This window comes from Pocillopora verrucosa, chromosome 3, assembly GCF_036669915.1.
Source record: "Pocillopora verrucosa isolate sample1 chromosome 3, ASM3666991v2, whole genome shotgun sequence".
NCBI lineage: Eukaryota > Metazoa > Cnidaria > Anthozoa > Scleractinia > Pocilloporidae > Pocillopora > Pocillopora verrucosa.
In genome coordinates this window covers 31,276,240-31,303,133 of record NC_089314.1, presented here as the reverse complement: position 1 = coordinate 31,303,133, position 26,894 = coordinate 31,276,240, and the positions used below count along the sequence as shown (strand labels likewise).

Below are 26,894 nucleotides of genomic sequence, written 5' to 3'. Positions count from 1 at the left end.
AGATTAAAAGTGTTAAAAGAAATGGAAAGAAGTCTCAAGAGGTATATTTCCCAGGCCACTTTTTTTTACTATGTTGTCATGATTATGTGGCAGTGAAGTGAGGTTTCAGAAGTGATTTTCAGAAGGCTACACCCTCCCTTTACTCCCTCCCCATTGCTTTCAAGTGGTGACTAATCATAGAGGATAAATAGATCACAACACAAAGTATAAATCCATTTACAACATTTATTCTACACTTAAAAATTTGGGAGTTCAGGCTCCATTTACAAATACTTGTAAGTAAAAATTTTAACTGTCTATAAGTCTGATGCTTCATCCTCTGATTTTGCACAGCAACTTATTGACATATTATTACATTATTTGAGAAACAGGCCTTAAATATATACAAAAATATACTAATATTTACATCAACTGCAGAAACTCCCCAAAAAAAAATTTTCGAACTAGTATGACATCATTGAATCTCACTTCACTAACCTACCAAAAGAACTTTTCTTCAAAGCGCCACGAGTTTACGTACAGTTTCGGTAGGATTTCAATGGCAGTAAATTTGAAACTACTTGAATCGGATCGCTTCGATCAGAAGAAAAATCGAGCACTAAAACAAATGTGTTGTATCCTACAATCTGCACCACATTAACTCATCTGATGCGATTGTAATCTCCAAACTATTCCTAGAGAAAGACACACGCGATCAAAACAGACACAAGTATGGAGATAATTTAGGATCGAAAGTAACCAATCATAAAATGACAAGTTTCCTGAGAGGTCCGAGGTTTGTCTGTTTTCTCTGCAGGAAGCTTTGTGTTTTTACTTCAATATTATTGGTTCGTTTATAAAAAGTTTGACATCCTTTGTTCTCAATAAACATGTTCATTGGTTTGTTTTCTTCATTTCGATCCGGTTCAAATAGTCTCACTGCTCTGAGCACTTCACAGATTTAATTTGCCGTCATTCACGTTTAGCTTTTTGGGTTGTAATTGTCACTGAGCCGGTCACCTCGCAGTTATTTTGAATAGTAAGTGGTTCAAATAATTTCTTTTTAGTTTTTAATTGGAGTTGCTGAGGCCTAAAGAATAAGCTTACATCGACAATCGCTAAGTAAATTACGTGCCTTTTGCTTACCTGCATTTGTTATGTGTTGATTTGTTGTGAGGTTTAACGTGCGTAGCTGAGAGTTGCTGTTGTTGTTGATGGCTTCAGCCAAGTGCTGTGCTCCAATGTCTGAGATGTTATTTTCTATGAGGTTTAACGTGCGTAGCTGACAGTTGTTGTTGTTGATGGCTTCAGCCAAGTGCTGTGCTCCAATGTCTGAGATGTTATTGTGTGTGAGGTTTAACGTGCGTAGCTGACAGTTGTTGTTGTTGATGGCTTCAGCCAAGTGCTGTGCTCCAATGTCTGAGATGTTATTGTGTGAGAGGTATAACATGCGTAGCTGACAGTTGTTGTTGTTGATGGCTTCAGCCAAGTGCTGTGCTCCAATGTGTGAGATGTTATTGTGTGAGAGGTTTAACGTGTGTAGCTGACAGTTGTTGTTGTTGATGGCGTCAGCCAAGTGTTGTGCTCCAATGTCTGAGATGTTATTGTATGAGAGGTATAACGTGTGTAGCTGACAGTTGTTGTTGTTGTTGATGGCTTCAGCCAAGTGTTGTGCTCCAATGTCAGAGATGTTATTGTCTGAGAGGTGTAACGTGTGTAGCTGACAGTTGTTGTTGTTGATGGCGTCAGCCAAGTGCTGTGCTCCAATGTGTGAGATGTTATTGTACGAGAGGTTTAACGTGCGTAGCTGACAGTTGTTGTTGTTGATGGCGTCAGCCAAGTGTTGTGCTCCAATGTCTGAGATGTCATTGTATGAGAGGTCTAACGTGTGTAGCTGACAGTTGTTGTTGTTGTTGATGGCGTCAGCCAAGTGCTGTGCTCCAATTTCTGAGATGTTATTTAATGAGAGGTCTAACGTGTGTAGCTGACAGTTGTTGTTGTTGATGGCGTCAGCCAAGTTCTGTGCTCCAAAGTCTGAGATGTTACTTGCTCTGAGGTATAATGTGCGTAGCTGACAGTTGTTGTTGTTGATGGCTTCAGCCAAGTGCCGAGTTCCAATGTGTGAGATGTTATTTTCTGAGAGGTTAAAAGTGCGTAGCTGACAGTTGTTGATGGCTTCAGCCAAGTGCCGAGTTCCAATGTGTGAGATGTTATTTTCTGAGAGGTTTAACGTGCGTAGCTGACTGTTGTTGCTGTTGATGGCTTTAGCTAAATACTTTGCTGCTTTATCTGTCAGTTGATTTCTTGTGAGGTTTAACCAGCTTAGTTGAGATTCCCTACATTTTAACAATTTACAAATCTCAAAACAACCTAATGGACCAATGTTATTGAGACTCAAATCTAAATGTGAAATTTGTTGAACATTCTTAATTACATTTGCTAACGAAGAGCAACCAACAGCTGTGAGGTGACAATCAATAAAATTTACACAATTAAAGTTAATTTGTTGTAGTTTTCTCTGAACTATCGACTCCATCTTATTACTTTCGTAACTACATTTAAGCAATGTCACTGCTAAATCCTTTTCGTCTTTAGTCGGCCAGCAGGTCATTTTGTCTTCGCTTTCTTCGGCTTCGTTTTTTTTCTCTTCAGTTTGCACAGGAAGAAGGTCAGTGATGATTTCGCTTGGTAGGTGGTTTTTCTCCTCCATTAGTCCCGCCAGAAACTGAAAAACCAGCTGCCATTTGCCGTTCTTGATGTTCTCGGAAACAAAGTTCCTTAATTCTCTTTCTTTCATGTTGTTTGTCAGGTGCCGCGCTGCGAAAAACTCTTGCATTGTAAGGTGAATGAAACAGAATTGTTTCTCATCTTTTAACGCGGTATGTTCACGGTCGGGTAAGCGGTGAAAAAGGGCGCTGTCTTTCATTTCGCGTACTTCGTTTCCTCCAAGGATCAGTTTTCCTTCTTTGATTCCTTCAAACGCCACTCTTCCTAGTTTCTCGAATTCCCCCTCCACAGCCGAGGGCAAATCATCTGATAGAAAGTCTTCGCGGGTAAAATGTTTATCGCGGAATTCTTTCGTGTGTTTGAAATAAAATACTTTCACTGCAATCTTGTATATCGTGGTCAATTTGGAAGGGAGGGTAACACTAGCGGAACTTTCGAACTGCAATATTTGTGACAGACTTGAGCATATGATGAAGCTGTTCACAGGGACATAACAGAGCGAAAGTAAGTTCATGTTGCTGCTGATGTGTCGCCATAGTGTTTCGCCTACTTGATTGTCAACTCCGGCGAATTTGTTGGTATACTCTTGAATTTGCTCGGTTGAAAACCCTAAGATTTCAAAAGTTTTGTCGAAATTAAGATGTGCGATACCGGTCAAAGCCGTAGGTCTAGTAGTCGTTACAATTGAAGCATCTTCAAGAAGTTTCCCGGTCACAAGCCACTGATAAAGGATTTGTAGCGGCATCTTGTCTTTAATGTTTCCGGGATGAGAAGGCGCCACGGCCATGTTTGCGTTATCTTTGAATTCGTCAAATCCGTCAAAAAGTATGAGGACACCTTCAGGGTGCTGCAGGATGTAATTCCAGACCTCATCATCCAGGTGATCTGAGGTGGAATGTTCTGACCGAGTGAGTAGTTCCCTAAGGCTAAGGTCGTCTGCCGAGTTGAATCTTCTGAACTTTACGAAGAAAGCAGCATCAAATTGGATTTGGGATTTGACTTTCTCAAATGCCCAGTCTCTGAGAAGTTTGATGCAACATAATGTTTTGCCGATTCCGGGGCGACCGACAATCAATACTTTCTTATTTTTATCATTTAGGAGGTCTTCCAGGCTTTTCGGATGTGATTCTTCGTCGTGCGACCTTGGATAAACTTTGAGTTGTTCTTGTCTGTCTGTAGTAAAGTTGTACGTAACCCTGTTGGGAATGATCACAAGGTTTGTGTAAATCTGATCCAAAGTCAAATCTGTGGCTTCTGTTTCTGCGCCTGGAGGACGTCGAAACGGTGATTGGAGTTCGTAGAGGCATTGGGTGTCTTCTTTGATGATTTTCTTCGTTCGTTCTATGAATGGTTGAAGCTGTTCAGGCTTATCATGTCCGCTCGTTCCCTCTGGCTGTTTAAGAACATTATGCGACTTGTCATGGTTAGCATTTAGATAGGTTTTTAGAAAGTCTGAGTCTTGCATAAAATTCCTTTTTATCCATGCCTGTGTCAAAATGTAGACGATTTCAATCAGAATGCCAGCGTCAAAAATTCCATTCACTGCAAGGACAGCGTTCATCCAAAAGGTTTTCTTTATCGCTCGTTGATTGTGACATTTGTGTAAAGTACTGTTTGGGGCGGCGTTCGATGAATTCCTCGGCTGACTGGTTCCAGAGTTCAAGTAACATTCAAACGTGGAGGAAAACTTTAAAGGATAAAGCAACTGAGTTTGCAGCAATATGAAGAGAACTCCTAGAACAAGTCTCGTAGATAGTTGACAACAGTAAGCTATGAAAAGCTTGTGTCCGCAATTTGTTGTTTGTCCTGTTGGGTTTTCTTGGTCGCGCGACTGTCCGCTCTCTGGATCACTGTTACGACTGCTCGACGACAAATGATCGACTGCGTTTTTCACTATTTGGGAGTAGATAACACATACAATTCCAATAAGGAGGAAATTGATGATCACGAAGCCATAGACAGGAACACCGTACTTGTTGTATTGCTTCTGGTATTTTTCGAAACATTCCCCACGAATAAGGTCCATGTTTTCACTCTTGGTGCCACCGCAACGGAAATCGTACCTGGATTCGGTATTTTCCACTTCGGCAAAAATGCCAAAGAAAATTACACTGATCACGAACCAAATTAAAACTACGGCATAGCTAATTTTGTTGAAGGTTCTTGGTGCAAGTGATTCCTTGAGAAAATCCATCGTTTCGGTACTGTTTGTATTTTCGCTGTTTTCGATGAGATCAAATTTGCTCTTAGTGCGTGAGATTCTATGTCGTAGAAAGAGGCGCAAAAGAAACAATTACAGGTATGGAGAGATATTTCGCTTTCTGAAGCAAATAGAAGCGTCACGACAAAAGAAATTGTGAACTGTCGCTGATAACTCTTTAAGTTTACCTTTGCCTTAGTCCGGGGCTTTCTACTGAGTATGAAAGCTCCTTAATAGGAGGCTTGGTCCCTCGACTTTTATTTTTACAAAGAGTCTGCTAAGTTACATGTTTTCTCTTTTCGCTCGTGTTACAGCAGAGTGTGACTTTTCAGTGAGGAAATGAAAGACATTCCCGTACGAAAGCGAAAGCATGTATCTGACTCGACTGTCATATCATTTCATATGTCTTCCACTGGAATTTTTTAAGGGATTTGCATCACCGTAAAGTATCCTTGTATTTTCCAAATAACAATAACCAGTCTTATTACTTAGATGCTCGTTCTCTCTGTGTCAAAAGAATGCTTGCTCTTCTGAAATAAAATAACTTTCGCCCCCGCCTCATGACGGTCTCAATGTGGTAAATCGTCATAAATGTAACATTGTTACCGTTAACCGTGCTGCTGACCAATAGTTATGAAAAAAAAGAGATAAAAAAAAGAAAAAAGGTTTTCAAGTTACCTCAAAAGCTTATTCCGGCAAATAGACACTTGAATACAACAAACAACAAATCTGAAGAAATCGAAGTCGGACTCAACTCAAATGTTCTTTTGAGCTGTTATCTTGTTATATTTTCTTCTGATTTGTCGGCGGGTAAAGGGTAATACACTTTTCTTCAGGAATTTTGCTGAAAACAAATTTTTGCCGAAAATTGGTTTATTCAAATTTTGTAAAGATATTTTAACGTTTTATGAAGAACGTTTATTCTTAAAAATTAACCGTCAACCGTGAGAGATACCCAAACACTTAACCGTCGATCATCAGAGATACCTACACACCAAAATAAGCTGCGCCGAGGGCTATGGTGCACCAAGTGTAAGAAGGAAAAAGATATTTTGACTATTTAAATACATGATTTTTGTAAATTGAACGAAAAAGTGCTATTATTCCGTACCAGATCGGTGTCTTGTTTCTGTTTAGGTGCAAGAAATAAAAATTGTTGATAAATGTTATATTTAACCGCTTCAAGTGAAAGACTGAGTGAACCCTGGGCGCTTTCCTTGTTAACCAAATTGGATGTAGATCAACCATCAGCTAGCAGAAAACATGGAAGAGGAGAATTCTGATCGTCATGTTAATTTCTTTGCGAGTTTGACTTGCTCACAGCAAGCTTAGAACCTGCCAGAAGGCAAAATTAAATGAAGCATAGCTTTATTATTTTTGGAGCCCAGAGGATAGGGGAACCGTGAGGCTTTCGAGCTAACCCCTATATTCTTGAATCAATTTTCTCTCGTGGAACAGGGTACTCTTAAATATGTGGGATGCGGTGGGTTTTCTGTTTTGCGTGTGATTACAAATTTTCTGCAACACTACCTTCTAGCGTCATCATACAACCTTTAATTTGTTCTTTAAGAATTGTGCTGTACCAGTAGCCACATGCGCTGTCAGATTATTTTTATTTCATTCAATAGAATAGAAGGGCAAGAACGAAAACTACGTAGACTTCAAGGAATCGACCCCAAAAATACACCAATGACAAAGTAACACACTACCCAAGCGGGGAACATACTAAGCTAATTTAATTTGGTATTCCAGTCATTTTCGGCTCTGAATGCAACCATTTTTCCTATGCAAATTCTGTAAATCAGCAGAGCTCTTTTTTTCATATTGACACTGACTTCCTACCAGCATACACCTGTACACGCAAAATTGGTCAGCTGTTTCGATGGTAAAAAAAAAGAAAAAGCAACGATGTTAAGATCGTGCGCCCAACCATATCTCGGTTCATGTTATTTCGTGAGGTTTCGGGATTCCACGGGATAGGGACGATAACTGACGTCACAAGTTCTCACAGCTCATGCGCTTGTCTTGCAAAATGGAAGAAGCAAATTGATGTGTTTAGGTTGAGGATTTTTAAGGGAAATTTTGTCCAATGGAGAATTTGAGTGCTAGTTAATTGAGCACTCTTGTGGCTCAAGAAATGCGTAATTCGGAAGAGGTAAGAAAAATGGCAGATTTGCCCTATATTCCTCGTTTTCACTTGTTGTACAAACGGAATTGAATTCAACCAAGACGTGTCCTAAAATTTCTTGTTCTTGCGTGTCTCAGGGTTTTACGTTTGGCGATTTCACAGCTGAAGAATGGGAAAAATACTTCAGTAATTCATTAGCTCAAATTGGAAATATACCACCGGTTGAGGTAAAAATTAGCTTACTAGATCTTTTTATTATACCTACGTCTGGGAAATTGTTTTTATTTTTAGGTTTATGTTATACTTCAAGTCGAGACAATATTTACTCACGCTTTAGTTTTCGATCGTTCCTCGCGTTGGTTTGTTTTTTGTTTCACTGAGATTTTCTATTTTGCAGTTTCTCTTCAACTTTAATTACTCAGATGACGAGGAACGAGTCGATAATTTTTTAGGTATGTATCTAATACTTACAAATTTATCTTCTCGCGAGCATCCACACTCGGCGAACAACACTATTTTAAAAATTTACATCGACATTTAATTTATGAGGCGCTCCATGTTGTTCGTAAGAAATATGAGAGTAGCGAATGGTTATGGTGATGGTTGTTTATTTTCAAATATGAGTAATATTCCGGTTCGTCTTTGTTATGACGGAACTTGAGTTCAAATTTTAAATTTGTGTGATATAGAGCTAGTGTAATGTTCGGATCGAAGAGGAGTCAAGAGGGAGAGGCAGGGGAAAATGTCGAAATACTATGAATGATTATGGTAGTAAACAATATTAAACACCCAGTCATGTGCAGACAGTGACAATACCCGTTTCCTTATTTTGTTGATGGTCAGCGTGATTTAAATATATATTGTTTTGATTTTTTCTTACTACTGGAAACTGATGAATGAGACAAAGTGGATTACAACTTTTAAAATTATGCCCTGCAGCAAGTACAAATCCTAAATGTTACAACCTCTGATATTTTAATTGTTATTAGGAAGTTTCCTTGACAAGTTGTTATAGTGTTGTAGTATTGTCACCAGACCCTAACAGTGTATAACTTCAAAAATGCTGTTGTTTAATTTAAGTGAAGGAAGTTGTGCTCTAACAAGGGAATCTTATACAAACCTGTCCTTCCAATAAGCAACAGTTGGGGGATGGATATATTTACACCAGGTTTTCATGGCCTGAAGTAAGGTGCCAGTGTTTCATAAGAATCTTCTTAAGATTCTGGTCAGCAGGGTTAAAAGTTGTAATGAACAACAAAATCTTTTTTAGATGTTTTTGGTTTGCTTTTTAAAGCCTTGTTGCATGATAAGAATTGTACTTCTGCTAGGGTCTTTTCAACAAGGTCCTGAGCCTTACCTTGTTCTATAAGAACATTCTATGAAGTTTTCTTTTAGTCATAAGATTCTTTTACTGAGTTTGTTCTCAGTAAGTGTAGTGCGTATCCTTTACCATAACTCTTCTTAACATTGAAAGGAAGGGATCAAGTATATTGGCATGTTTCTTTCAGCTTGTAATGTGTTTGAACATCAGGAATTTTTCTTTTGGTAAATCTAGGTCCTTTAAAAACTTCAGTATCGAGGAAAACCATTTTTTCTGATGACAATTCATACGTGAATTTAATAGTGGCGTGGAATGAGTTAGTGATATCAATGAAATTGATGATTTCAATTTCAGGAATGGTCCACCTTAAAAAGTGTTATGAATATATCTTTTTAACCCTCTACAGCCTAACATCAGTATGCATATTCTCTCTACTATTCTCTATACATTTCCAAAGATGCTGATACAAAGGATTTGTTAAATGATCAAGAGCTTAATTAGTTGATGGTCAATTACTTTATTCTCCTGACCTTACTGTGTGATTCAGGGCTGACATTGTAGGGAAAAATTAGATGCTAGTCACTCCGAGGGGTCAAAGGGTTAAAGAAATAGTTTAGGTGGGCTTGTAGCTAGTACCTGTTTTTAAGTATGAGCCATGAACATGACCTCTATCTATTACCATTTTTTTGTTCCTATAGCTATTCCAAGTGTTTCTCGATAGTGTTTGTCTTTGTCATTGAAAAAGTGTTCTTCAAGAAGCAGTCTCTTAAGGTCTCCCAAAATTTTGTTGTGATGAGAGATTTTAACTGATAATGCTCTTCATAATATTGGCAGATGATATTAATTCCCTCCTCTTGGGGAATGTTAGTGTGGAGAGAACAAATGTCAAAAGTACCTAAATTGCTTCTTTATAAAGTGAGTGGTGTCTTTGATATAAGACTGTTGTTTTTGCTCAATCGGTTGTAAGGGTGAGTCAACAAAAATGGAAATGTGCTCTGTTGGGCCAGTGCTCCAAGATAAGATTGATTGTCAACAGGAATGATTTCATGTACTTTGGTCAGTGTGTGAAATTCTGGTATTCTAGGTGGGTTTTGGCCTAAATTGAGCCACTTACAGGTCATGTCATCAATATGCCTTCTAGTAAACAAAGTGTTGACAAATTGTTTTGACTTTTGTGACTGTTTCAGATACTATTGCTTATATTAGGGGGTTATAGAATTTCTCATTAAGGACTTGTTTGTAACCTTCCTGAATTTTATGTTTAGTATCTTTTCTAACAATAGTGATTCCTTTGTCAGTGTTTTTAAGATTTATCTTGTTGTTGGTGCTAAAAGTTTTTTAAGTGCTTGTGTTTGTTTTGCTGTTAGATTGTCTTTTATGTTGGAAAAGGTTATAAATGAATGCAATCTCTAGCTTTGTACATTCCAATTAATTTTCTAAAGCAACCAACAATTGAGGTGGCAGTTGTCATTTAGATTTTACTCAGAATGGATGAGGATTGCTTTTTGAGTTAACAAAGATATATTGTAAGTGCACAGAGTGAGTAACTGCACACCATTGGTTTCAGGGGATGTTTATCCAAGCTTCAGTTTCTAGTATAGTTAAGATTGTACATATCCATTTGATACCTTCAAAAGCAAAAGTGATTTGAAATTTTGCATCCTTATTTTTAGAACCTGCCAGAGAGGCAGAGAAAGAGGTCTGGATCTGTGTCCAGCTCTTCTAGTGAATGTAGTGAAAAGGAAAGGGCTTCAGTTAATTCCAATGGCTCTGGGCTAAAAGGAAAAGCTGTGGCATCTTTACCTACTACAGATAAAGTTGTTCTCAGTGATGATGTTAAAGAAGCTTCAAAAGTACAGGTAAATGTTTTGAGCGTAAGGTTAAAGGAGCAAAAATCTGATGCTCTCTCTAGCACAGACAAAAGAACAGCTGTACAGAGAAAAAGCACAAGTTCTTGCGATGGAGACACTGTGGAAGAAAGGAAGAGTTCTTTATCAACAGAAGGCACATCAAACAGCCCTGTTTACAGTGACACAGACATTAAAGTTACAGTTTCCATCAGCACTGCACAAGATCCCTTAAGCTCTAATCAAACCTATAAAAACCTGGAAAAAGAACATGAAGGTCCCATCCCAGTGGATCAGAGTGTAAAAACAAGTGGTGCACTAGAAGAAATCACTGGCAGGAAAGATCAGCCTCCAAAGCCTTCATCATGGGCAGACTTGTTCAAAAACTCTGCAAAACCATTACCTGGTATTGTTGTTAAAACAGTAAGTCCTGTTGTGAGAAATGAAATGCAAACAACTTCAAATCCTAAAAAGACAGATGATAAATTACAGATACCAGTTACTGTGGAAGAGGACAAGTTTGCCAAGAAATTTGCAGGTAGATACCTCTAAAGATTCTCCCTCTGTCTCTCTAACTGTCCATCTGTGTGTCTGTCTATCTGTGTGTTTGTTTTTTGTCTATCTGTGTGTCTGTCTTTCTGTCTGTCTGCTTTGTAGTCAGTCATTGTCCAAGTAAACAGTCTTGAACTTGATGTGGTTGCACTAGCAGTCCAGATATTTCCACAAGGGGTCATCAAGTATGGACTATAAGTGTTCCACTCTTATTTTGTGTGTGCATGTGTGTGTGTAAATATTGCTGTTTGGAACAAAACATCAATTTTCTAATTGTTTTTTTTCAATTATTAAAGTTTGAACAGTATTCCAAGTTAAGCTGGAGTGAAATTAAGTAACATTTTCTGGTTTTTAAAAAAGAGAAGGGAAGTGAAGAAAATCATCTTGAGGTGTGGAATGTAACTAAGTTTAAATTACAAATCAGAACTTAAGAAGAAAAATATTTTCCAAAACTGCAATGGCTAAGGTTGTGAAGCACATTATTATTTTATTGGTGTATTGTTACTATAAGAACTGAAAATTCACTGTGATAGAAAAGTACCACTTGTAGACTGAATTCATACATTTCTTTGTGCTTCATTTTTTTATTATTTGCAGAAAGTATTCAAAGACAAGAGTTACAGTACATCCAAAAACCTTACATTCCAAGAGGACTGATCAACAGAGGGAACTGGTGTTACATTAATGCTGTATCCTTTAAGTTACATCAAGAAATGTTGGATCAATATCAGTATCTGGGCAACTGCCCACCTACCCCTCCCCTAACTCAACAACAGTCAATTGATAACAATTTAGGGTTAATGTTGGGTTAAGGGAGGGGTAGGTGGGCAGTTTCCCAGATACTGATATTGATCTGAAATGTTCATGTGAACCCTTCACACCTTGTGATTAGTGTCCATATTCTTCATACTCTTGTCCGTACACTTTCTTGGGTGCTGACAAGGAGAATTTGCTTATTGGTCCATAAGAATTCCAAAAAAGAACTTGGCCAACGTCCAGCCATCTTGACCTCATGTTTGGTCAATAATGCATGTTATATATCAAGCAGACAAGTGATGAGAGTAAAAAAAACATCAATTAGGGGAATATCAGTTGATCCAATACCAAATTCACCAAAGTAACATCATCAGAATTGTATGGCAGGCAGTGAAGAGAATTACTAACAAGTGTCAATGAATGACTGAGCATTATTACTGTAAGGAGAAATGAAATGCTGATCACCCTTTGGGCTTAAAGGGTTAAGAGATCACCTTTTATCGATTAGGTGAAAGACAGAGTTCATATCTTTCTTGATTGCTTCTGCAATGTCTTTTTAACTCAAGAGTGAATTTCATATGTATTGGGAACAGTAACTGTTTTTTGTCCTTAACTGTGAACAGACTCTTCAAGCTCTGGTGGGGTGCCCACCATTTTTCAACCTACTGAGACAATTGCCTTTACTAAAGGAAAGAGGTCCAACATCAACACCTATTTTGGACAGTCTGTAAGTGAAAAAGTTTCGTCTTGCATGGGAGCACTCTGGTCAAAAGTTGTTAAATTGGCCACCTGTCTTGGTCTAGTTTTTCACCTTTGAAACAATTTTTTTCAATTTTGTAAGACTGGTATTGTGAGGTCTATGTATGAGGTAAAGCATTTCTAACGAACTTCAAGCATGGCGGCCTTGTTTACAATATGTTCATGCAAGAAGAAAATGTACTTGCTATCAGTAAAACAAAGCAAAAAATAAAACCTTACTCCCTTTTTCAAGTTTGTTTTTTAAGATAACGATTTTTTCCCTTTTACAGAATAGTCTTTATGAATGAGTTTAAGGAGACAAAGATAAAACCAGGTATGTGTTTACAACAGTTGTGAGAATTAGAGAAAGATGTTGTTTTTTGTCTTGTCACGAGTGTGGGACAAAGAAAAAAATTCTGAGTCCCCATGAGGAATCAAACCTCAGACCCTCAGAATCCACACTTCACTGCTCTGAGAATTGTTTTTAGAGTAGTGCTATACCTGAATGGTCTGGGTAAACAAGCCCACTTTTCATATTACTTCAGTCACCTCAGATTTTTTATCTTTCAACCTACTGTCATTTTGTATATTATTACTCGAAGTTAGGATAACAATGTTTAGAGTTATTCTCCTCCACCTTATTTGCATGTTCCTGAATCAATCATAGCCATCCTTTAGAATCATACTCTACACAAAGAAAAATTTATTTTTTGAAATATCCTCTTCATTCTAAGTTGGCTATTTATGATTTTTTTTATAGGTGGCAGTTCTCCTTCTTCAAAACCTGAGTTTAACACTGGAGAACAATTTGAACCTGTATATGTATACAAGATGTTAGCGATCATTCAGAGCTCACTCTCAGTTAAGGTGAGTTTTTTTCCTCCAGAAACACAGTGATACTTGCTGATTATTCTTATTTTCTGCTTCCTCTCTTACGGTCCCATAAAAGTGAAGAGACAGCAAAATTAGATAAGAAATGTGTTAATGGAAGTATCAAAAGGTGGTTGAGACCTTATTGGGCAGGACACACCCTGTCACCTCTCAAATTCTCAATTGTCCAAGGTTCTTCTTGCTGTAAAATCTTGCCTGCTCCACATCAAGGGATAAACATGATCAAGAAGTCTAGTTGACTTGTTTTGTGGGGATTGAGAGCACAAATGTGTCATGAATCATAGTCTCACTCTCCTCAACGCTGGCCACAAATAAAGACAAATAAACAAACAAATAGTCATCACCACCACCCGCGAAAGATTAGCCAAACTCTCTTGCCGAGCTACTCAGACCTGTTGGAAAAAGGGTTCCCAAACTTGTTTTCTTCACAAAACTTACTCAGAAGAAACTGATCACAAGCTATCTATGGTTTTTAAATGAAATATTGGGGTAACTTGTTGAACTCTCTTATAGGGCCGACAGGAGGATGCTCAAGAGTTTCTTAGCTGCATTTTAAACGGATTACATGAAGAGATGCTGCAGCTTGCAAAGATAATATCAAAACCGCTGAAAGGTTAAGATTCTCTTAAACTCTCCTAGTACTGATCCTTACATCCTAAGGAATAGCCTTTGTAGTAGGAGCAGGTCTTCAGGGTTAGCACTGCAGCGCCAAAGAGAGTTTGAGGGAGGCGAAAGTTGTGGGAGAGGTCTGGGTCAAACCCGTTTACAGACCTCTGTCTCTTTCAAACTCTCTCGCTGACAAGGAAACGCTCGTGTTGCAGTGCGGATAAGAATGACCTGCTCGATGGTGATGGCCTTTGGTGAGCGAACGACAAAAAGTAGAACTCCGTGATAATGGATCATTTCAAAATGAGGTGTATAACCTTTGTTCATTTATTTTCTTAGCCCCAGAGAGAGATGTTGACTTGCCATTGAAGGATGAAGACTCGGCAGATGATGATGAACCTAAAGCTGAGGAGCAGGAAGATGAAGGGGACTGGGAACAAGTCGGACCCAAAAACAAATCCATGGTGACTAGAATGGTAAGTGCCCCCCATCCCCCTTTCCCCCCCCCCCCAAAAAAAAAAAGAAAAGAAAGGAGGCTCTTTTTACTCTTTGTTGTTCCTAATATTTTCCAAAACATTAATTTTTAGTGCTCCTGGAACTCATCAATCCTACTAAAAGAAATTGAAAGATAAAAATTAGCAAAAACAAATCAGTCAACTCCTTTAAATATGTCATATGTCTTTCCTTTAGTAAAATATGTCAATTTTATGCTGTGGTTTTCCCAGTTGGGGGTTGTTGTTCTTGTTGTTATTGTTGTTGTTTCATTTTTATGTAGTATCTTTAACCTCACTATGCAAATTTCAGGCATCGTACCCGCAGTCACTGATATCGGAGATCTTTGGCGGTTTTCTGCGCTCGTCAGTTCACCAAGCTGGATTGAAGGACTCTGCTAATGTAGAACCTTTCTTCGAACTTCAGTTGGACGTGCAAGTTTGCAACTTACAGGTCTTGTCATAGGGTCTCAATGGGGTGCTGGATCTAACGGCTCACGGTTAAAATTTTGACCACTCTACAGCTAATTTTTAATTTCCTTCAGTTGCGATTGAAAGAAAAACTTTTTACGGTTAATTTTTTTTTTACAGTAAACTATTGAAATGTGTCGATTTTTAGGCCTAACAGCGTAATTTTTTGCCGTTTTATGGCAAACGGTTAACACCTCATCAAGACCCTTTTGCAAGAAATTGCGGGAAAAGAGCCGTCCCCGTCAGATTTTTAAGCATTTTAATGTGTTTCCTGCACGAAAAATACTCTCCAACGTACCTTACCAATTTTTATACACCTATTTTCAATTGAATTTCCAGAGCCAACCCATTTTTTTTCTTACTTCACAACGCTCCCTGATTGGTCAAGAAATTTCCCGCCACTTCCTCAACCAATAAAACGCAGAGTGGAAAGGAATTGTCACTTGTTCACATGCACTTTCCCGCGCTTGAACATTGTCTGGTTACTTTGAGTTCTCATTGGCTTAGTGAAAAATTTTCTTTTTTTCCATTTAATTGACTGCTCTGTTGAGTTTGGTTTTTGGTGTCAATTTGTGTTTGTAGTGAGACTTCCTGATTTGTGACGATCCATATTTTTGATAGACTGTTACATCCGTTGAAGATGCCTTGAAGAGCCTGGCTTTGAAAGAAGAAGTACAAGGTTACACTTGTACTAAAACTAAAGTACAGGTAAGGGAGAGAAATAATTGAAAAGATCGTACCAGTCTCTCAATCTTTTTGAAGTGATTTAAAGTTTTTAAGAATGATAGACCTGTGTGGTTGTGAGGGTGAAGTGTGAGAGTGAGTGGAATGCCATCGGTATTTTCCCTCTGTGCCATTTGTAGTGCCGGACTGTCGATCAATTTGCCGGGCGCGTTGGTGGCCCGCTTCAAACGCGACAAAAACATAGACAGCTTTTCGGGCTTTTCGGGCTTGCAGATAAAACGTCAGATTTGAAACTCTTAATGGTGGCCAATTTACGTTATCAACGCAGTTGATGATACAAAATTGCCTTGTTATACTCTCCTACCGACTCAGCACGTCAGTTTCTCTGGGAACTTACCCCATTTTTAATTAGCAACCCTTTTCATCGACAGCGTTCTTCCCCCGAAGCCATGCGCGTTGATTATCAAGATGGCGGATTCTTGTGTAGTTCGATCTCGTAGACATCAATATCTATGGAAAAGTTTGGTCGATATTGAAGGACTTGAAGACGAAGTTAAACCGAACAGGTGAGTATACGAGGTCTTAACTCGCATAGAAACCGAAAATTAAGTAAAATGACGGTCTGTCGGTTAGATTTTACGCTAATTATAACTAGGGCCTTCGACAAGTTCTATTGAAAAAGACTCTGACCACTGCATCTCTTGAGTTTAGAGGGAACTGCTATCATTATCAGTGGACAATATTTTTGCGAAGGAATTTGTCCTTTTTCTGGAACGGCAAAAGAGACTTGTGTCGCTTTTTGACTTGATAACAGCGTGATTACAACATTTAAATAACAAAAACAATCTCTCTACCTTTTGCAAAGAACTTAAGTGAGTAATTTGATAACGAATGAACGATCTCATATCTGTACAAAACTGTACAGTGTGTCGTTGTAAATCAATTATGGTTCCGTAATCATGAATTAGGTGACGAGTAGAAGTTGACATGAAGTGTTATCAATCTTGCGTCCGCTGTTCTACTTTGAAAATACTCTTTGCTTTATATCTTGAAATAAAAAAGATACCAAAATAAAATTTTCCGAAATTATTAGATCGTTATTGTCTCTACTAAATATGAAATTCCAGGAAATTGAAAAATATGACTTTTTTTCCTTCCATGATACCTTTGCAAACACAAGATAGAATTAACTACATGCAGAAAGTAAACTATTCTCCTGTGCTGGTTTTACTGTATAGATAAATTTGCAATAGAAACAGGATTTTTATAGTATCCCCACTAACTGCAAGGAGGGGGGCACTTATTTTACATTTTGGCCCAGGGTGTGTGTGCTTGGGGGGAGAATGCTTATTCAAGGAAATACAGTCCTTTCATATGATTTTATGCTGCAAACTACATTGCAGATGTTAAACAGAGTTATACCATTTCACAAGTCAACTTTGAGCTCAAGTCAAGCTCCAGTCACGAGTCAAGTTCAAATGAACTTAAATTTTTCTCCTCTTTGAAAAATAACATTGTAAGGCAATATGCTATTATTTTTAAGCCATCAAAAAGTTAAAGCAAGAAATGGAAACCTGATCATTTAATGAAGTTTTTTACTTTTCACTTCAATTGACAGAGCTTGTTTCATCTGGTTTGATTTCACTGCATACAAAGATTCTTGCATTCTAGATTGTTGCTGAGGGCTCTTAGATCTCTCTCCACCTTACAGAATATTGTCACAAAGTTTACAAAATGTTTTAAAGGCTGTTATTGTCCATCTTATAGAATTGTTGCAGAGTTTTCAAAATGTTTCAAAGGCTGTTATTGTCCATTAAGACATATTAAAAACCTGGTGGAAACCATAACTAAAGCTCTGACAAATTTAACTTGCTAACTTTCAACTTCTTTTTCATGCATACTACTCAGTCCATATTATACATTTTGTATTCCACCCATTATTATGTGATCATTTTGAAACATGGCTCACTTTACAAGTTTTGAGCGAGTGAAACCCATATACCACAAGAAAATCAAATAAAGTTAAACTTGATCATTCTGGTGAATCAAACGTTTTATAGAGGAATACATATGTTCTCCACAATTTTGGCTAATGAGAGAATGGGATCCCTGTGGATGCAACATGGCAGTCAAGTACTAGAAATTGGTTTTATATTGCAAGTCTAGGTGGTTTGCTGTAGCATAAGGACTTCTGCCTCAGTTTTGCGAAATAAAGGGAAAAAAGTTGGAATCTCTGGGGGAAACGGTAGATACTCTGGAATGTTAACTTTTATAAACTGAGCTGCTAATCAATGCTGAATTAACCCTCGCAAATGGCCATGAAAAACGTTTTAAGCTTACGGTAAAACTAAGTGTTCTTGAATCCCTGGTACATCATTTTGACACATATCAAATAAAAACAAACAAAGAAGAAAAATAATTTGAATTGACTCGAACTTGACTTGTGACACAAACTTGACTTGTGACTCAAACTTTACTTGTGATATGGTATAATTACTTTAAACAACTGACATGGCTGCCACTATTTGATTCAAAATTCACCTTTTCAGCATTAGATTAATCCAAGCCAGAATGCTTCCTGTTACATTCTTCGCATCCTCTCAATGGGTAGCAAAATAATAATGTGCTTGATATATAATCTTGAAAACATATGATCAAACGAAGAAGTCAATTTTGAGCAAAGATTAACACTTCAGGACAGTGTGAAATTATTTATGACAACTTAGTGAAGCCAAAGTTCAGACATGGGTAGTGAGTGGTTGACTCTATGTCTGAACTATTGCAGTTTGTTTACATCAAAAGTTGTGACACCCAACTTGTAAAATCTAATGCCAAAAAGGTGAACTGTGTGAAAAGGATGGAATTTTTCATGTTCCACACAAAATCAATCATTTACATATTAATGTATCTGAGCTGAGATAAACATGTACTTTAAAATCTTGAAGTAAATTTATCCAATGGAAAAAAATTCTTGTATTTTTCATAAAATGCATTAGTAATTAGTGATTGCTGCTTTTTTATAGAAATTTGAGAGGGAATCTTAATGAAGGTTTCCTTCTAAAAGTTCCCCAAAAGCTTAGTTTTGCAAAATAAAAAGTGTACAACTTCTTCCTCTTCTTCAATTTTCCCAAAGTATGACAATAAAGTTAGTTGAACCCTTTGGCAAGGTAAATCTGTTTCAGTAATTCAGCTAGACCCAGTCCAAGTACTGGAAATAACTGTTAAAGTCAGCCAGCTTTGAAAATTTGGCCCTAATTTTTTCTTAATCATAGCAGTTTCAGAAAGCTTTTATGCTTGAATTGCCTGCCACAGTATCTCACCGATATGCACAAATGTCTGGCATATGTCTGCCTTTCTGTCTATAAAATAGATATGATAGGATAGTGCTATCATTAGAAATTGATTCTCCTGCTAAATAGAACTTGGACTAAGTACAAGTTCAAGGTCAAGTTCAAGACTTGAATCACATAATTGTAACTTGGGCAACTGATTTCTCTTTCACAGCTGATGTCACACTTGTGGATGGCTGTTAATTGTAACTTCTTGAAGACCAATCCCTGCAGAGCCATTCCTTTTATGCTCCATACAATGGCCATCACCTCAAGAGGCCGACAATCAAGAACACTCTTCCACATTTAATGACTACAATAGAATAAAGATTGGGCGCATAACTTAACGTTACCCTAACTATGCCCTGTCTGCTTGTTGTGGAGAGAAAATCGAGCCAATCGATACACAAAGTTATTTTTTACAGAGTGCCTCTGAAAACTGTGAAATTCAGTTCATCGCAATATCCATGAGTAACTCATTGATTACTTTTTACTTTCCTACTTCTAGAGTGACAAATTGATTTTCTTGATTGGTGGCAGTAAAAAGGTTTTCAGATTGTTTTCAGCTAACTCTTTAACCGTTTTGACATAAACATTAATTATCCTCAGTCTCACATGCATTTCTTCTAATTTTAGCTCAGAGAATTTGGCATTTAATCAAACAAGTATACTCAAGGTGTGTTGGATTGTGAGGAGAAATTACTTATTGATCATTTCATGGACTGAAAAGGTTAATATTTGTGGGGGTAAAGTGATGTCCTGAAGCAAAATTTTTAAGTACATAGTCCCACAGTCACTCTGTAACATTTATTTCAATTCAATTGATAGGTTTATTGAATGAAGTTGTTTGTTTGGACTCTGGAATTCTAATTACTTGGTTTTTCAGATGGGTTTCACTTTGTATCTAGAGTTGTGGTTTCTTCCAAAATTGTGGAAATTTTCAAAATGATTTTTAAGTATAAAGAAATTGCAAAGGAATCAAAAGTGTTAAAAGAAATGGAAAGAAGTCTCAAGAGGTAAATTTCCCAGGCCACAATGATGACAGAAATGAAACCAAAATTTATTGCCTTGTAAGATTACATTGATTGCAATACAGCTTAAAACTGTGACTCATGCATGAGTAATTTTGTCTGAGACCTTTGGCACAGGTACTTCCTTGAGATTATCCAACATTTCAATACTGTTTGCATTTTCACTCTCGATTAGATAAGAATAGAGCTTTACATCTTAGTTTGTGGAATTCCAGTTACTCAATGTTTCAGACTTTGAATTTATTTGTGGCAAAACTAAAATTTCAACTCTAGGCAAACTTATGGCTGTCCATGTTTGCTTTTTACATGGCGTCAGTTTCATGTACACAGGAAACTGATGCCAGAAACTGAAGCAGAAAAATTAAATGGACAGATGTGTCGTTTGTGTCAAAAAATTGAGATTAGAAGCATTAAAAAATTGGAAAGAAATCTCAAATGTTATGCTTTTTCTAAGCTGCAACAAGTACTTAATTGCAGCTGGAATTCTATGTGGGGTTTCCTTGCCTTCTCTTTTCATTCCTTTTACATGTGGAATTCATCTCTGTTCTCTGATTTGTTTTCTTTTGTCTTAGTCATATTTTATTTGGCTTCCAAGTTCCACTGATTTTAAGAACATAGCAAAGCTGAACAGATCTCCTCCTATTTGGCCAAAAGTTTAAATAAATAGCCAGGCTGGAACTTATTCAAGCAAATGTGAGACATTCATTTTATGTCATTCACATTTCAAGCTGTTTTAGGTACTATAGCAGTGGTTTGAGAGGTGAAGAAGAATTTTGTCTTATTATTGGGAGGGAAATCATTTTATCTGGCATATGGTAAGGGTTTTAAGAGGGGTGCTGCATACCTCCACTTTTTTTTACTATGTTGTCATGATTATGTGGCAGTGAAGTGAGGTTTCAGAAGTGATTTTCAGAAGGCTACACCCTCCCCTTACTCCCTCCCCATTGCTTTCAAGTGGTGACTAATCATAGAGGATAAATAGATCACAACACAAAGTATAAATCCATTTACAACATTTATTCTACACTAAAAAATTTGGGAGTTCAGGCTCCATTTACAAATACTTGTGTTTTTACTTCAATATTATTGGTTCGTTTATAAAAAGTTTGACATCCTTTGTTTTCAATAAACATGTTCATTGGTTTGTTTTCTTCATTTCGATCCGGTTCAAATAGTCTCGCTGCTCTGGGCACTTCACAGATTTAATTTGCCTTCATTTTGCTTTTTGGGTTGTAATTGTCACTGAGCCGGTCACCTCGCAGTTATTTTGAATAGTAAGTGGTTCAAATAATTTATTTTTAGTCTTTAATTGGAATTGCTGAGGCCTAAAGAATAAGCTTACACCGACTATCGCCAAGTAATTTACGTGCCTTTTGATTACCTGCATTTGTTATGTGTTTATTTGTTGTGAGGTTTAACGTGCGTAGCTGACAGTTGTTGTTGTGGATGGCTTCAGCCAAGTGCTGTGCTCCAACGTCTGAGATGTTATTGTGTGAGAGGTTTAACATGCGTAGCTGACAGTTGTTGTTGTTGATGGCGTCAGCCAAGTGCTGTGCTCCAATGTCTGAGATGTTATTGTCTGAGAGGTGTAACGTGTGTAGCTGACAGTTGTTGTTGTTGATGACGTCAGCCAAGTGTTGTGCTCCAATGTCTGAGATGTTATTGTCTGAGAGGTGTAACGTGTGTAGCTGACAGTTGTTGTTGTTGATGGCGTCAGCCAAGTGTTGTGCTCCAATGTCTGAGATGTTATTGTATGTGAGGTCTAATGTGCGTAGCTGACAGTTGTTGTTGTTGATGGCGTCAGCCAAGTGCTGTGCTCCAATGTGTGAGATGTTATTTGCTGTGAGGTTTAACGTGTGTAGCTGACAGTTGTTGTTGTTGATGGCGTCAGCCAAGTGCTGTGCTCCAATGTCTGAGATGTTATTGTATGAGAGGTATAACGTGTGTAGCTGACAGTTGTTGTTTTGGTGGCGTCAGCCAAGTGTTGTGCTCCAATGTGTGAGATGTTATTGTCTGAGAGGTATAACGTGCGTAGCTGACAGTTGTTGTTGTTGATGGCGTCAGCCAAGTGCTGTGCTCGAATGTGTGAGATGTTATTGTCTGAGAGGTCTAACGTGTGTAGCTGACAGTTGTTGTTGTTGATGGCGTCAGCCAAGTGTTGTGCTCCGATGTCTGAGATGTTATTGTGTGAGAGGTTTAACGTGTGTAGCTGACAGTTGTTGTTGTTGATGGCTTTAGCCAAGTGCTGTGCTCCAATCTCAGAGATGTTATTTTCTGAGAGGTTTAACGTGCGTAGCTGACTGTTGTTGATTATGGCGTCAGCCAAGTACCGTGCTCCAAAGTCTGAGATGTTACTTGCGATGAGGTATAATGTGCGTAGCTGACAGTTGTTGTTGTTGATAGCTTTAGCCAAGTGCCGTGTTCCAATGTGTGAGATGTTATTGTGTGAGAGGTTTAACGTGCGTAGCTGACAGTTGCTGTTGATAGCTTCAGCCAAGTACCGTGCTCCGATGCGTGAGATATTATTTTCTGAGAGGTTTAACGTGCGTAGCTGACTGTTGTTGCTGTTGATGGCTTCAGCTAAATACTTTGCTGCTTCATCTGTCAGTTGATTTCTTGTGAGGTTTAACGAGCTCAGTTGAAATTCCCTACATTTTAACAATTTACAAATCTCAAAAGAACCTAATGGACCAATGTTATTGAAACTCGAATCTAAATGTGAAATTTGTCGAACATTCTTAATTACATTTACTAAGGAAGAGCAACCAACAGCTGTGAGGTGACAATCAATAAAATTTACACAATTAAAGTTAATTTGTTGTAGTTTTCTCTGAACTATCGACTCCATCTTATTACTTTCGTAACTACATTTAAGCAATGTCACTGCTAAATCCTTTTCGTCTTTAGTCGGCCAGCAGGTCATTTTGTCTTCGCTTTCTTCGGCTTCGTTTTTTTTCTCTTCAGTTTGCACAGGAAGAAGGTCAGTGATGATTTCGCTTGGTAGGTGGTTTTTCTCCTCCATTAGTCCCGCCAGAAACTGAAAAACCAGCTGCCATTTGCCGTTCTTGATGTTCTCGGAAACAAAGTTCCTTAATTCTCTTTCTGTCATGTTGTTTGTCAGGTGCCGCGCTGCGAAAAACTCTTGCATGGTTAGGTGAATGAAACAGAATCGTTTCTCATCTTTTAACGCGGCATGTTCACGGTCGGGTAAGCGGTGAAAAAGGGCGCTGTCTTTCATTTCGCGTACTTCGTTTCCTCCAAGGATCAGTTTTCCTTCTTTGATTCCTTCAAACGCCACTTTTCCTAGTTTCTCGAATTTCTTCTCCACAGCTGAGGGCAAATCGTCTGATAGAAAGTCTTCGCGGGTAAAATGTTTATCGCGGAATTCTTTCGTGTGTTTGAAATAAAATACTTTCACTGCAATCTTGTATATCGTGGTTAATTTGGAAGGGAGGGTAACACTAGCGGAACTTTCGAACTGCAATATTTGTGACAGACTTGAGCATATGATGAAGCTGTTCACAGGGACATAACAGAGCGAAAGTAAGTTCATGTTGCTGCTGATGTGTCGCCATAGTGTTTCGCCTACTTGATTGTCAACTCCGGCGAATTTGTTGATATACTCTTGAATTTGCTCGGTTGAAAACCCTAAGATTTCAAAAGTTTTGTCGAAATTAAGATGTGCGATACCGGTCAAAGCCGTAGGTCTAGTAGTCGTTACAATTGAAGCATCTTCAAGAAGTTTCCCGGTCACAAGCCACTGATAAAGGATTTGTAGCGGCATCTTGTCTTTAATGTTTCCGGGATGAGAAGGCGCCACGGCCATGTTTGCGTTATCTTTGAATTCGTCAAATCCGTCAAAAAGTATGAGGACACCTTTAGGGTGCTGCAGGATGTAATTCCAGACCTCATCATCCAGGTGATCTGAGGTGGAATGTTCTGACTGAGTGAGTAGTTCCCTAAGGCTAAGGTCGTCTGCCGAGTTGAATCTTCTGAATTTTACGAAGAAAGCAGCATCAAATTGGATTTGGGATTTGACTTTCTCAAATGCCCAGTCTCTGAGAAGTTTGATGCAACATAATGTTTTGCCGATTCCGGGGCGACCGACAATCAATACTTTCTTATTTTTATCATTTAGGAGGTCTTCCAGGCTTTTCGGATGTGATTCTTCGTCGCGCGACCTTGGATAAACTTTGAGTTGTTCTTGTCTGTCTGTAGTAAAGTTGTACGTAACCCTGTTGGGAATGATCACAAGGTTTGTGTAAATCTGATCCAAAGTCAAATCTGTGGCTTCTGTTTCTGTGCCTGGAGGACGTCGAAACGGTGATTGGAGTTCGTAGAGGCATTGGGTGTCTTCTTTGATGATTTTCTTCGTTCGTGTGATGAATGGTTGAAGCTGTTCAGGCTTATCATGTCCGCTCGTTCCCTCTGGCTGTTTAAGAACATTATGCGACGCGACTTGGTCTCGTGGCTGTAGTGGGACAACTGCATCTTGTTTTCGAGGTTTTTGGTGTAACTCGAATTGGGTCGGATGACGTTCATGTTCTCGTGGCTGAAGCTTAGGTTCTTGATGCGACTTGTCATGGTTAGCATTTAGATAGGTTTTTAGAAAGTCTGAGTCTTGCATAAAATTCCTTTTTATCCATGCCTGTGTCAAAATGTAGACGATTTCAATCAGAATGCCAGCGTCAAAAATTCCATTCACTGCAAGGACAGCGTTCATCCAAAAGGTTTTCTTTATCGCTCGTTGATTGTGACATTTGTGTAAAGTACTGTTTGGGGCGGCGTTCGATGAATTCCTCGGCTGATTGGTTCCAGAGTTCAAGCAACATTCAAACGTGGAGGAAAACTTTAAAGGATAAAGCAACTGAGTTTGCAGCAATATGAAGAGAACTCCTAGAACAAGTCTCGTAGATAGTTGACAACAGTAAGCTATGAAAAGCTTGTGTCCGCAATTTGTTGTTTGTCCTGTTGGGTTTTCTTGGTCGTGCGACTGTCCGCTCTCTGGATCACTGTTACGACTGCTCGACGACAAATGATCGACCGCGTTTTTCACTATTTGGGAGTAGATAACACATACAATTCCAATAAGGAGGAAATTGATGATCACGAAGCCATAGACAGGAACACCGTACTTGTTGTGTTGCTTCTGGTATTTTTCGAAACATTCCCCACGGATAAGGTCGATGTTTTCACTCTTGGTGCCACCGCAACGGAAATCGTACCTGGATTCGGTATTTTCCACTTCGGCAAAAATGCCAAAGAAAATTACACTGATCACGAACCAAATTAAAACTACGGCATAGCTAATTTTGTTGAAGGTTCTTGGTGCAAGTGATTCCTTGAGAAAATCCATCGTTTCAGTACTGTTTGTATTTTCGCTGTTTTCGATGAGATCAAATTTGCTCAACAGCTTTGGTTGTGGACTTCCGGTTAAAGATTGTTTCAGATTTTTAAGTTTGATCATGACAAAAATACGATTTTAACTATTGGCAAACTTATGCCGGCCGTCAATGGTTTACTCACGCACGCCATCATTTTCTTTCTGATATCGGAAACTGACATAGAAAACTGAAATGGACAGATAAATGTGTCGGCTGGTTCAAATTTTCTTTATTTTTAGTGCGTGAGATTCTATGTCGTTGAAAGAGGCGCAAAAGAAACAATTACAAGTATGGAGAGATATTTCGCTCTCTGAAGCAAATAGAAGCGTCACGACAAAAGAAATTGTGAACTGTCGCTGATAACTCTTCAAGTTTACCTTTGCCTTAGTCCGGGGCTTTCTACTGAGTATGAAAGCTCCTTAATAAGAGGCTTGGTCCCTCGACTTTTATTTTTACAAAGAGTCTGCTAAGTTACATGTTTTCTCTTTACGCTCGTGTTACAGCAGAGTGTGGCTTTTCAGTGAGGAAATGAAAGACATTCCCGTACGAAAGCGAAACCATGTATCTGACTCGACTGTCATATCATTTCATATGTCTTCCACTGGAATTTTTTAAGGGATTTGCATCACCGTAAAGTATCCTTGTATTTTCCAAATAACAATAACCAGTCTTATTACTTAGATGCTCGTTCTCTCTGTGTCAAAAGAATGCTTGCTCTTCTGAAATAAAATAACTTTCGCCCCCGCCTCATGACGGTCTCAATGTGGTAAATCGTCATAAATGTAACATTGTTACCGTTAACCGTGCTGCTGACCAATAGTTATGAAAAAAAAAGATAAAAAAAAGAAAAAAGGTTTTCAAGTTACCTCAAAAGCTTATTCCGGCAAATAGACACTTGAATACAACAAACAACAAATCTGAAGAAATCGAAGTCGGACTCAACTCAAATGTTCTTTTGAGCTGTTATCTTGTTATATTTTCTTCTGATTTGTCGGCGGGTATAGGGTAATACACTTTTCTTCAGGAATTTTGCTGAAAACAAATTTTTGCCGAAAATTGGTTTACTCAAATTTTGTAAAGATATTTTAACGTTTTATGAAGAACGTTTATTCTTAAAAATTAACCGTCAACCGTGAGAGATACCCAAACACTTAACCGTCGATCATCAGAGATACCTACACACCAAAATAAGCTGCGCCGAGGGCTATGGTGCACCAACTGTAAGAAGGAAAAAGATATTTTGACTATTTAAATACATGATTTTTGTAAATTGAACGAAAAAGTGCTATTATTCCGTACCAGATCGGTGTCTTGTTTCTGTTTAGGTGCAAGAAATAAAAATTGTTGATAAATGTTATATTTAACCGCTTCAAGTGAAAGACTGAGTGAACCCTGGGCGCTTTCCTTGTTAACCAAATTGGATGTAGATCAACCATCAGCTAGCAGAAAACATGGAAGAGGAGAATTCTGATCGTCATGTTAATTTCTTTGCGAGTTTGACTTGCTCACAGCAAGCTTAGAACCTGCCCGAAGGCAAAATTAAATGAAGCATAGCTTTATTATTTTTGGAGCCCAGAGGATAGGGGAACCGTGAGGCTTTCGAGCTAACCCCTATATTCTTGAATCAATTTTCTCTCGTGGAACAGGGTACTCTTAAATGTGTGGGATGCGGTGGGTTTTCTGTTTTGCGTGTGATTACAAATTTTCTGCAACACTACCTTCTAGCGTCATCATACAACCTTTAGCTTGTTCTTTAAGA

At 38.2% G+C, this 26,894-nt stretch overlaps 5 protein-coding genes across 12 annotated transcripts in view; 3 read left to right on the top strand and 2 right to left on the bottom strand.

The window, feature by feature from the left end:
• The window catches only part of LOC136279407 (ubiquitin carboxyl-terminal hydrolase 10-like), a 12,499-nt gene extending 12,477 nt beyond the window's left edge, over nt 1-22 (top strand). The window contains exon 11 of the mRNA XM_066163083.1: nt 1-22. This exon is cut by the window's left edge and continues 811 nt beyond it. The gene's annotated coding sequence lies outside the window, so the exon portion shown is untranslated.
• A 797-nt stretch (nt 23-819) lies between these two features.
• Nucleotides 820-5,202, bottom strand: LOC136279395 (NLR family CARD domain-containing protein 3-like). The gene has a single exon (XM_066163070.1). The coding sequence runs from the start codon at nt 4,898-4,900 to the stop codon at nt 1,070-1,072; it is 3,831 nt and encodes a 1,276-aa protein (XP_066019167.1). The 5' UTR covers nt 4,901-5,202; the 3' UTR covers nt 820-1,069.
• Nucleotides 5,203-6,929: 1,727 nt separating this feature from the next.
• Nucleotides 6,930-26,894, top strand: part of LOC136279400 (ubiquitin carboxyl-terminal hydrolase 10-like) — a 150,110-nt gene continuing 130,145 nt past the window's right edge. For all 8 annotated transcript variants that reach the window (XR_010716829.1, XR_010716827.1, XR_010716826.1 and 5 more), the window contains exons 1-3: nt 6,930-7,061; nt 7,172-7,261; nt 7,432-7,486. Coding sequence is in view for 3 of the 8 variants with exons in the window: in XM_066163076.1 (XP_066019173.1) it covers nt 7,044-7,061; nt 7,172-7,261; nt 7,432-7,486 (163 nt within the window). In the remaining 5 variants the exon portion in view is untranslated. The remainder of the gene's footprint in view (nt 7,062-7,171; nt 7,262-7,431; nt 7,487-26,894) is intronic.
• LOC136279404 (ubiquitin carboxyl-terminal hydrolase 10-like) lies at nt 10,055-20,180 on the top strand. The gene is made up of 11 exons (XM_066163080.1): nt 10,055-10,740; nt 11,352-11,443; nt 12,134-12,237; nt 12,539-12,582; nt 13,009-13,115; nt 13,653-13,752; nt 14,085-14,221; nt 14,550-14,675; nt 15,329-15,415; nt 15,823-15,957; nt 18,896-20,180. Exons 1-10 carry the CDS (start codon nt 10,650-10,652, stop codon nt 15,889-15,891), a joined length of 957 nt encoding a protein of 318 aa, XP_066019177.1. The 5' UTR covers nt 10,055-10,649; the 3' UTR covers nt 15,892-15,957; nt 18,896-20,180.
• LOC136279397 (NACHT, LRR and PYD domains-containing protein 12-like) lies at nt 20,849-25,134 on the bottom strand. Its single transcript, XM_066163071.1, has 3 exons — nt 22,273-25,134; nt 21,844-22,017; nt 20,849-21,670 (listed from the first exon to the last, which is right to left on the bottom strand). Exons 1-3 carry the CDS (start codon nt 25,105-25,107, stop codon nt 21,077-21,079), a joined length of 3,603 nt encoding a protein of 1,200 aa, XP_066019168.1. The 5' UTR covers nt 25,108-25,134; the 3' UTR covers nt 20,849-21,076.

Coding starts and splice junctions, on each gene's coding strand:
- LOC136279395 (XM_066163070.1), bottom strand. CDS start 4,900: ATGGATTTTCTCAAGGAATCACTTGCACCAAGAACCTTCAACAAAATT.
- LOC136279404 (XM_066163080.1), top strand. CDS start 10,650: ATGCAAACAACTTCAAATCCTAAAAAGACAGATGATAAATTACAGATA. Junction 10,741..11,351: donor GTTTGCCAAGAAATTTGCAG/GTAGATACCTCT, acceptor TATTATTTGCAG/AAAGTATTCAAAGACAAGAG. Junction 13,753..14,084: donor AATATCAAAACCGCTGAAAG/GTTAAGATTCTC, acceptor TTATTTTCTTAG/CCCCAGAGAGAGATGTTGAC.
- LOC136279397 (XM_066163071.1), bottom strand. CDS start 25,107: ATGGATTTTCTCAAGGAATCACTTGCACCAAGAACCTTCAACAAAATT. Junction 22,018..22,272: donor TAAACCTCTCAGAAAATAAT/ATCTCACGCATC, acceptor TCAGAAAATAAC/ATCTCTGAGATTGGAGCACA. Junction 21,671..21,843: donor TAGACCTCTCAGACAATAAC/ATCTCACACATT, acceptor TCATACAATAAC/ATCTCAGACATTGGAGCACA.